This window comes from Epinephelus moara, chromosome 20, assembly GCF_006386435.1.
Source record: "Epinephelus moara isolate mb chromosome 20, YSFRI_EMoa_1.0, whole genome shotgun sequence".
NCBI lineage: Eukaryota > Metazoa > Chordata > Actinopteri > Perciformes > Serranidae > Epinephelus > Epinephelus moara.
The window spans coordinates 20,074,390-20,085,624 of record NC_065525.1 but is presented as its reverse complement, the minus strand read 5'-3'; the positions used below and the strand labels follow the sequence as shown (position 1 = coordinate 20,085,624).

The window sequence follows — 11,235 nt, the reverse complement described above, 5'->3', positions numbered from 1 at the left end:
TTGCTGAAGCCAAAACTGAGGGCAAAACACCCAAAACACAAGCAGGAAGTGCAGACGGCTACAGTAAAGGGCTGGCAGAGCATCACCAGGGAAGAAACCCAGCATCTGATGATGCCAATGTGTCCAACACTTCAGGCAGTCATTGACTGTAAAGGATTTGCAACCAAGTATTAAAACTGACTGTTTAATTGATGATTTGTTAGTTTGTCCAAATACTTATGAGCCCTTAAAGTTGGGGGGTTAGTTTGTCCAAATACTTATGAGCCCTTAAAGTTGGGGGACTGTGTGAAGAGATGGTTATAATTCCTACACGGTTCATACTACATTTTTGAAAAAAGCCTTAAATGAAAGCTGAGAGTCTGCACTTTAAGCAGGTATTCATTGTTTCATTTAAAACCCATTGTGGTGGTGTACAGAGCCAAAATGACGACAACTGTATCATTGTCCAAATAATTATGGACCTGACTGTATATTATTTTTGTCATATTAGTTTGCCATACTTCCTGGCCAGTCTGTTCTCTGTTAAATTTTTCAGATATGTTTGTGGAGAGTGATGCACAGTAAATAACCAAATGTAAATGTTCTTACAAGTACCATTGAAAAACAGAGGTCATCTAAGTTTTGAGAACTACACATCATATTCTTTATGGATTCAAAATTCCTTTTCTCTGTCTCCCTGACACTGTTGCTGTGTCTCTCTTTCATTGTGTCACTGTCTTGTCTTCTGGCTATGCATATTAGTGCAGCAAAATGGACAAGCATTTAACTCCAGCCCTCACCCTCAGGGGTGCGTGGGGTGTAAACACAAAGTCGCTGTTATGTATTTATCTTGAGTTACTGTGTTCAGCAATGTCTCTACACGTAAACAACGCACACACACACACACACACACACACACACACACAAACACAAACGAGACAACATCCTACAAAGCATGTGCCATGGTCGTGATGCACAAATGTTCAACAGCCCCCTCATAATAATCTGTACTTTACCCGTGGATGTACTGCGAGGTGTGCGTTTGGAGAAGCTCTTGACAGCCAGACTCTGGCCACGCTGCTTGCGCCTCCAGGCGGTGCGACACTTTGAATCGATGCTTTGCTTAATGCGGTACCAGTCTGACTCGGTGATGCCAAATTTATGGAACAAGTGGCCTGTGGGGGACACAGAGAGGTCAAAGGTCATCACACACTGTATAAATAATCAAATATTATTGAGTTGGTTGTGAAAGGGTGAATCGTATCTCAAAACTGATTCATCCCGAGGCGATTTTCTTTTCTGTTTCCAAATGTCTGTTGCTCCCTCCAGTAATTTGCCTCCTCCTATCTGGTCCAGTAGTGTTGGAAGCTAAAGCTTTTGCCTGTGCTTTAGTGGAGGAAACTAGCAAGTGGTCCTTGCCATCACCTACGTAAATTCGAAGGCAATATCAGCAGCAATATAAGACATAGCAGCCAGGATAATTCACTTGCAAGAATATAACAGGCTGGCGATGTCAGCTTCACATCCTGTAAGTGCTTTAAACTGAAATCTGAAGGTTTGATGTTGGTATAAAATATGTGTATAGCAGGCTTATTGGTACACTTTATCCAAAACTCATAACAATGTCAGCACGCAGTCCTAAAGCCTGCATACAGTCTTTGCATAAATACCTGAGGCATGCAAAAAGCGAGGGAGATTTAACACCAACTGTAACAGCAAAAGAAAACAGATTGCTGCAGTAGAACACTTAAATGGTGGACATAATTAACCTGTCTGATTGACTATAGGACAAGGTGTTTGTAATGGGGCCACTTCATCTGCAATCAATGTGCACGTTTATGAAAATAGAAGTAAACACTTGTCCTGATTCTGTTTACTTCCGCTCCACTTACCCTCTGACAAGAAGTGGTAATACAGGCCCGTGACTGTCCCCCGTCTCTTCCTCCGCAGAGATATGAGCAGGTGTGAGGGGGGCGCAGCTGTATTTAGTGGCTGTCTGCCTCAGTGTTATGAACTGTTTAGAAGAGGGTGAGCCGCTTGACAGCTCATTTCTACATAAATTAACAACGAAGCCACAGCCTGAGGGCAGAGAATGAGACAAGTGGGGGAGCTGAGGGGCATCTGCGGATAGTGGCATAGCAGTGTATGGCAGCCCTTTCACACCTGATGGGTCCTGTACAGGCAGGCAGGGCACTTGCTCCTTCATTCCTTTTCCTTTTTTTTTAACACAGGCAGCATGAGTCACCCAAAAGTCACCTGGCCATGTTCCAGCTTCTGCATACCTCTATGTCAGGCCGAATCTGCATGTAACTACACACACCCACACTGCTGAGAGGAAATACAGGTAACCAAGTATACAAGCACTCATGTGTGCCATGGGGGATACTTACTAAAACCTCCTGCAGGGGGCACAAGCTGCACTCACAAGGAGAGGCTAAAGTTAACAGAGCCCCTCTTTACACTGCAATATGAACCATATTAATAGTATAGTATAGTATAGTATACTATAGTATAGTATATAGCCACAGGACCCTCATAAATATCCATCTGTCTACCTTCATAGCCCTGACTGTGCCTCATCAGGAATCAAAGACTTCACTGAATTGAGGGTGACTCCATTAGGAACTTTCTTACCAGACATGTGCTTGTCATTTACAGTCTGGTATGTTATAAAATGTGTTGCACATTAATGCGTGTGTGCAATGATGAATGCATGTTGTTGTAACTCGCCTTGGGAATACAGACTGCAGTCTATTTCTGTGTTCAATTCGGTGCCGCTTCGTAATGAAACGAAGATGAAATGTGGGAAGGTCTCAGAGAGTTCATTTATTGCTGTAAGGGGGCACGGATTAAAACCCAGACTGAGTGAGATTTATCTAAGTATAAAGCAAGGAATCTCTGCCTGTATGTATATAAGTGTGTGTGGGTGACATTCACGGATCTCGAGAGCCATTCATCCCATCTACCTCAGACTTGGTAGGTGTATTGCTGGGGACGCAAAGATGTGTAATGTCAAATTTGGTGCACTTTGGACACACGACACATTGAATATTAAAAAACTTTGAATAAACAAGTATTCAGCGCCCAGCACCCTTGCTGAGCATTTCTCACCTGTGTTTCTGACCGTGACTAGCCATGGCTTGGGTGTTTTTCTTTGCCAGACTTATGTAAGACACACATAATGTTACCGCTGACAAAGTATCTTTGGCATTTAAATCCACGTTCTACTTTATAACCGCTGTGGTTATGTTAAAGCAAGCGACTAATACGCCTATTCGGAAATTGACGCATCTGCTGAGTTTATTTCACTGATGTTTCTGACCAAGAGAAGCCGTGAGCTTGAGGGTTTTTTTTCCAGGAGCCATTTGATGATGTGGGGGCCCCAGGCAAACTCTGTCTAGCTCAACTTTTCACCCTTTCTCAAACTTGGAATGTTAGTATTGGCAGTAGTAAAAGAAAAAGTAACTGTTAAGGTATTGTGAGAACAATGTAGTTGAATTTATTTAACATCTTCACATCACTTCCAATAAAATGCTGGATAGTTTCATGAATAATAATGCACTGAGCTGCATTTTTTTAGGTTCTTTGGGTGCCTTATGTACGTTTTCTTTGGGCACAATCACTTAGAATAGGGACATTTTTTAATATTATTCATATCTAAACGTTTCTCCGAAACCAAAGAAGTGCAGTGTCAAGAGTGAGGTTGTTTGGATGAGCAAATCTCGATCACCGCCATACGGCAAGCAATCGCCACTTTCATGTTTGGACTGGACACTGCACTAGTTAGTATAGATAAAACTACACAGAAATCATGTAATAATCATGAGATAAATAATGGGTACTAAAAACGGCCTTAGCAGTTATTAGTGGGCCATTTTGCCGATAAATAAATGGCACATAAAAAGATGCTCTTTTTTGTAAACTTGCTCGTTTACAACCAAGTTTACCTCCACTTTGTCAGAAATCTAGTCTCTGGTAGCCAGACTGATTTCCTCAGTACTGTCAGTGCTAAAGTAATGTCAAAAAGCACATTCTGTTACAAGACAAAAATACTCTGGCTTGTTTGTATTGTTTTAAACGAATCACAGTTGTGTTGGGTGGCGCTAAGCCCAGGATGCAGCACAAGTGCTCTTGCAAAATAGTGTCGGGGGGAAACTTGTTTTGGTCGAATATTTGCACGTTGGGAGGCAAGCACTGACATTAAAATAATCTGCAAAAGAACGCCAAAAAAAACCAAAAACAGTATCAAACATATGTCAACTGTGTGATTCAGCTTTGGCTGATAAAAAAGGCAAACAATTTGATAATCATTGCCCTGAAGGTGAAGCCAGCCTATACTTAAGTTCTGGAGGAGCTCGTCGTATGAGGCTCTTGCAGGACATTATTAATAGGCAATATCACATAAGCTCGGTTGAAGTGGAAAGGATCAGTACATTGGTGAGGTCAGGGCAAAAGGATGAACGTTGGGCATGAGAGTCCTGCAAGATGTAGTCTGGGCTTTTCCAAGGTGCGTTAGAAAGTTGTTTTATTTATCGTTGATCTTTACAGCAATTCACCGAATCAACAAAGCAGGCATGCCTTATTCGTCAAAACAGTGGGGGTGCTAAATCACAAGCCAATAGCAGGCTCATAGCCACAGTCCACATCTGGTGAGCTTGACTGTAAGAAATCTATCACAAAGTGAAGCAGGTGGTATGAAACTGATACAACTGTCAATACCAGATGGTTATAATGTCATTGCAAGAGGACTCACAGCGAATGCCATAGATCATGAGTGGGTCCAGCTGTTTCTTGCCGTGTATTCCCTGGCCAGAGAGGTTTGACATGGCCTGGACCTCTCGATGAAACAGGTAGTCCAGCAGCGTCAGTGCCATTTTCTCTGCTGTGCGGCAGTTTGTGGTGATATGGAGCATGTCAGCTGGAGACACTGGGCAACGAACTCGCATCTCTGGGTTGTTCTCATCTCCCAGCCAGGTGCCCGCTGGATAATCATCTGAAGGGAATACAAGAAGGAACAGCTATTTAAACATGGTTACACAGCTCTCTTTCAGCAAACCTGTGGTCTGTTAATATTAAAAGGCCAGGCAGTATGTAAATTCTACCTTGCTTTCCTTTACTGAAGAAAAGCAGCATATATATACACACTACAACATGTACTTGTGTTGAGTCACAGGTTGTCAAATACTACACTGGTAGAGAGCCACTGAGATACTTCATGTAATACAATAGCACACCCATGTGGCAGTAAATGAGAGTGGGTGAACTGTGGACAAAACATATTATCAAAGTTATTAAAAAGCAGAATATGTGGTTTGGCTGTTTGCTCGAAGCGTATGTTAGCTGTTAAATCCACCGCACAAACACACAAACACAGCCCAAGACACACTGGCCTGAACACCACATGGTACCATGAAGCTCATGCTGACTAACAGTTTTATCACAGTAACCCACAGCTGCAAATAAATGAATAATAGTTTGCCTTTGAAGATAACCAAGAACTTCCAAGTCTGAAAAATAACTAAACCAACAATCACAGCCAATAGCAACACAGCAACAACAATGTGGACTTCATTTAGGGCTTGCACATTTCGTACTGTTTGAACTGTTTGTTCTCTGGCTCGGCAAGAGGCACTGAGCAAAGCTACTGAAAACATGAATGACCAGTCAGAGTATTAATCAGGACAGTCTGTGACAAAACCACAGGGACATGATCATGACACATCAGCACATTTTGTTCTCCATTCAATATGGAGACCATCTGAAAGGGTCATGTTCGCCACGTCGAATAAGTCTAATCTTAACAATACGGTAGATAGAGCCTGTCGTCAGCTAATCACAGAGTGTCCGTGGGCAAGGCACTGAACCACAAACCCTGATGGTCTGACTGGCACCTTGCATGGTAGTTCACTGCCACACACTCACTGCCATGTGTGTGAGTTCATATGTGTCAGGAAAATTGTAAAGTGCTTTGAATAAAAGCAAGACATAAATGAAACCATTGATCATTTGGAAGTTTGAGACTTGTATTTCGTTTGCCTGAGTGGAGGACTATGGCCTAAGGTTAAAAAATATGATGTTGACACCAGTAAAAGTGTCGTTTTTCTTGCTGCTGATCAACCTATGATGGCACTAATCAGGATTTACCACAATGTGAGGCTTCAAAGTAAATGCAGAGACTGCTCACAAATGTGCTGAATCCTTAGTCCTTAAAAAAATGACCTCATCGTTAATATTTGTCAGTAAAGCCAAAATATGCATTTCTACTCAATGACGACAAGAGAACGAGAGCAATAGCATACATATGTTTGTTTCTGTGTCTGAATTAGCAGTGTGAAGTCGTACCTTCTGAATTGAGTGTGATGAGTGTGACATTTGGGCCATTTTGCACGCTGCTGGAATGGCCACCATTAGAAACAGTGTCACTGGCCTCTGAGCCACTTTCCTGTTCTTCCTGACTCTCCTCAGGGCCAGGCACCTTTACCAGGATTGTGTTCTGACGCTTCCTGGTCACTGTGCTACAAAGAAACACAAAAATGCACAACCATTAGGTCTAACATACTGACAGATCGCGACAGTGGCCACATTGTATGAGGAATGAAGATTCTTGACAATCCTCATTTGCCTGGACTGAAAACTGGAAGAAGGTACATTTGCTTACTGTTTTCCAATAATGACCCCAACACTGTTTGTGAGGCGCTGTGTTAGGAAAGATTTGCACATTTCTGACCTCAGTTCACACAAGATATATGGGCCCAATTCATCAATCTGTGCGGATGCAAGCGCAAAAATCGTTTAACAATAAAGTTCACATGTGAACCATTAAACTTTCTTATCTCGCCATAGCATAGAAATGATCTGGTGTTGATAAATGTGGCAGCTGAAAATAACTGTCATCTAAATATCCCACCACATTATATTCTCAGTTTAAATGCCTTGCCCAAAAAGTTTGTTTAAGTCAGTGGTAAAAAAATAAAAACTATGGTGTTCAGCATTCTGTCAGCCTGAAGCCAGTCCCATAGAGCCAGGCAAATGCGAGCTGTGATAAAGGGCACATGAAGATGCAGGCCTTTAAAAAAATATAATATTTTCTTAAAGGCAATACATTTTTAAGTGATTAATATGTGGCTGCAAATAGATGCCAGTCAGCATATGGTCTAATAACAATTCTTCAGCTCAGCCACTATGCTGTTGCAAGTCCACACTGACTAAAACTTGCGTACATGAGTGGAGACCTGACATGAGCTTTGATTGTAGCCTCTGCTTGTGTCCACAGTGATAAATGACCGTACGCCCAGTTTTCTGTCATACCTTTGTTTCATAAATGAGGGCCGTAGTGTGAATGTGAGCAACTCACTTGCTGAGCAGATTCTCCAGAGGGGTTTCTTCTTGACTAGGAGTGCCCTTCGGGTGCTCACTGCTCACTATCACATTTGTTTGTGGAACAACACTGAGGGACAAAGATGAAAACACATTGATTAAGCGGCACAGGTATGCATGCTTTGTACAGTCTAAAATAAGTGTAGACAACATGGCTCTGGGAGCTCCTGTAATCACACTACAGCTTTGTAAAATAACTACAAGAATAATTTCTCGACATGAAAGACTACACTTACTTTGGCCTGAGAATTTTAATTAGTCTCCAGTGACTGCACTCTAAGCCAACACGGAGACAATGCACTAGTAGAGAAACACTTGTGTCTTACCAGCGCACTTTGTTCCACGTCTGAGTGGCCCCCTGAGGAGACCCTGCAACCATAGGAACCTGGATTGGACTCTTTGCAGAGGGCACCATGCTGTCTAGTTTGCGTCCAAGAGCTTTGCATGTAGCATCCAGAGCCTGTAACTTTGATTCAATTCCCTCCAGTCGATTGCTGATTGATGCAGTGAATGAGACCAACATGTTCTAGAAAAACAAAGAATTAAATGCAGTATGTGTAATTCAATTGACAAATCATATCCTAATATTTCAAAAATATTAAAATATATGCACTTTGGACAGGGTCCATCATTCAGAGCTGGTACCTTTATAAAACATATGTCTTGGTTGTTGTTATTCTCTTGGCTGTTGCTTAATTTCCTCTTTTTCTTTGGAGGCTTTTCTTCATCTTCTTCATGATTGTCAAGCATCTCTGGCATTAATAAAATATAAAGACACCCTCAAAACAACACATAAAAGCCTGCTTTTTAGATTTCACTATGGGATGCCCCAGATTGAAGCTGCGGTCATCCAATCCAAGGCAATAGTATTGACTATCTGATGATACCGTGTCCCAACCCTATACAGTGTTTAACATGTAGAATAATAAATAATACAGTTGTTTAGCACACACTTGACCTAAAGTAAACTGACATTAAAACTTCAGTTTGGTAAAAATTCGTCCATGTCCATGTTTGATCGTGCTGCACTTGCCGGAATGGAACCTAACTATATCTGGTTAAAAGGGCAGAGAATGTTAAGGCACAGCAATTGATTACTTACTGATTAGAATAGATGTAAAACAATACATTTTTATATTGTTTCACAAGAATCTTACCCGTCCGGTCTTCTTGGTTAAAGTCCTCCACTGTTATTTGCACAATTTCACCCAACTCTTGTGCAGACATTGTTCACAACTGAAATAAGAAAAAGCAGGGAAACTTGGTTAACTTAACATGACAGCACAGTATTTCTTTATTAACATGCTACCATAAAGCAGAAAATTATTCTGCCGTTTATGTTGCTGCTTCTGCATTACTGGGGACTGTACACTTAAAATTCTACTAGTTTGTCAAACAACTATAACTTACTATGTATAATACCAAATATTGTTTGGCCTCTTTACTGTGCTGCTATTCATTGGTTGCACCCTGTGCTTGGTTTGCCTGCTTTACATGTTTCTTTATTTAATTGTGCTATATGTATGCCTTTTTTATTTGCTGGTCAGACTATATTTATTTGTCCTTTGTAATATTTAGTCTAGTCTTTGGTTGTAGAGTTTTGATTGTCATGTATTAAATTGCTGCTTTATACATCTTTTTGACCACAAACCTGCTTTTCTGTCCCCTACTGATAACCTATTTGTCTACTCTCTGTAATTATACGTATCCATGGAAAGTCCAAATTGGTTAGAGAAATGTAATGTAATGTAATAGAAATTTATTATTTAGGTATGATCATGGAATTGCCATTTTGAGAGCCGACACAAGTGTATTGATGTAAACAGCAAAATGAAATGTAGAAAATTCATTTCTATGCATCACTCCACCAATTAAAGCTCTAATGTTTAGTAACTGTATTTAATCTACTATAATTTGGGGAATTTTATTACAGCTTTCATCAGACTACATTTGCATTTTATGACATAAAAGCATGAGAGTGAAAGCTGAATTTGATGGCTTCTAAAAACAACATTAGGAGACCACTGTAAAAAATAAACACCCAAGTCTTTATTTAAAATAAGAAAAAAACTACTATAACTAATGCAGGCCAAGGCAGTCACTGTACAGAATAATGCACTGACAATGACAAAAAAAAAACCTTTACCTTACAGTTTATGGAATAAATGTAAGGATGCATTATAACTTTGACTCAAACAGGAATGCATTAATTGTACATCTGTATAGCATGGACAGGGGCATGACCCGCGCAGGAACAGTAACGGGGAGTGTGTGTAAAGAGGAGGAGAGGTACCCAGATGCATGATGTGCCTGTCTTCCCCTGGGTCCATTCCTCTTTACATTTATATGCAGAGTTTAAATACTCATGAGCATTTTTGTGATGATGTTGAACATCTTGTCACGATCAATTTGAATGGACCTGGAGCTGCAAAACCCGCTAGCATGTTTATTAAGTGACAGGTGTTATTAGCCTGAGTTAGCTCTGGTAACGTTAGTTAGTTAGGGTGCAACGGGGCAGGGTATAGCTTTTTTTGCAAAACCCTGCTTTTCTAAATATAACATTATAACCTATTTACGACCATGACCAGCCTTACTGGCTTTACTAACTACGTTTAGATTGCTACTTTAACGTTACTCCATAGTTGGCTAATGTTAGCTAACTGGGCGGGGGTCTGTTGACGATACGATTTATGTGTAAAATACAACAAACCGAGTGGCCGAACTTGACGTGTTGGCTGGCTATGCATTTGTATAATTTAATTGAATATATCCTAGCTAACGTTCATACTACTGCATTTCGGCTAAGTATTTAATTTTGCATTAACGCTAGTCGACTAGCTAGCTAGCATGGGCTAGGACAACACTAGCTAACGTTAGCTAGGTTAGCGCTACTACAAAATCGGATTTGCGTGCTAACGTTAAAGCTGAAGCCGTTCAAATGAGTCGCCGTCTAAGCTAGCGTGGCGGTTAGCATGCTAGTAAGGCCTAAAGGCCGCCGAGATGTAATGCAAGAATCGTGAACTGTTGGAAGAATTAACATTAAAACATGATTTTGAGTCAGCTTCTTTCCCCCACTGCTGGCACACAACGCATGTACCGTGTAAGATTGGGTTATATTACCGTGTGAATGATGAATTCTCGTGTTGTTTGTAGAGATTCCGATAACGGCGTCGTTCCTCGCGAGAGATGAGCCCTTGCCTCCGCTTGCTCCTCACATGTAGAGTTCCTCACTTATTTAGGGCAACCAAGGCTGAGATGAAAGCAGTCTGCCGCCGCTAGCAACCAGAATACACGCAACACGAAAACTTATCAGATGATTTAACATTAACTCTTTATTTATCCGTTCATTTTTAACAACAGGGGAATGTGCCATTGAGATAGTTTGAGCTTTTATGTCTATTATGTCTGTGTAACTACACTGATAGTAATGAAAACATATTCCGTGTAACCTATATACATATACTCCGCCATTGAAGCTAATTCTGCAAGTTGATTGTTTCATGTTAATTCAGTAACGTAAAAATGTCTAAGACAAAAATAAGCTTGGTAACTTTATTTCTGGAGGGGTCGCTAACTAAGGTTATATAACAACAGCTAAAAAGACAGACGTGTACTGCATCTGAAAGTCGTAATTTTATATATATTGTATGTATCATATTCAGATGCCCCAGAATGAATTGTCCATCAAATATCTTTTCGTTCTAGCCCTCGTGTCATAGATTAAAGCATCTGTCCACAGCCGTCACCTGTTGGCAGATTACCCAGGATTAAATTTTAATTGTCACATTTTCAGGACTTCTTGCTAAGTGTATGTCTACTGGTCTGTCAACTCTGCGGTTGGTGTGACAAAACAAAGCGATATAGACACATAGACCACAA

The 11,235-nt window shown here is 40.8% G+C and overlaps 1 protein-coding gene across 1 annotated transcript in view; it reads right to left on the bottom strand.

Moving 5' to 3' along the window:
• banp (BTG3 associated nuclear protein) overlaps window positions 1–10,609 on the bottom strand; it is a 49,724-nt gene extending 39,115 nt beyond the window's left edge. Inside the window, exons 1-8 of the mRNA XM_050073193.1 lie at window positions 10,477–10,609; window positions 8,514–8,592; window positions 8,002–8,108; window positions 7,683–7,882; window positions 7,334–7,426; window positions 6,322–6,494; window positions 4,733–4,972; window positions 996–1,154 (exon numbers count right to left, since the gene is read on the bottom strand). Of these exons, the coding sequence (XP_049929150.1) occupies window positions 996–1,154; window positions 4,733–4,972; window positions 6,322–6,494; window positions 7,334–7,426; window positions 7,683–7,882; window positions 8,002–8,108; window positions 8,514–8,583 (1,042 nt within the window). The 5' untranslated portion in view covers window positions 8,584–8,592; window positions 10,477–10,609. The remainder of the gene's footprint in view (window positions 1–995; window positions 1,155–4,732; window positions 4,973–6,321; window positions 6,495–7,333; window positions 7,427–7,682; window positions 7,883–8,001; window positions 8,109–8,513; window positions 8,593–10,476) is intronic.
• Between the last annotated feature and the right edge of the window lie 626 nt (window positions 10,610–11,235).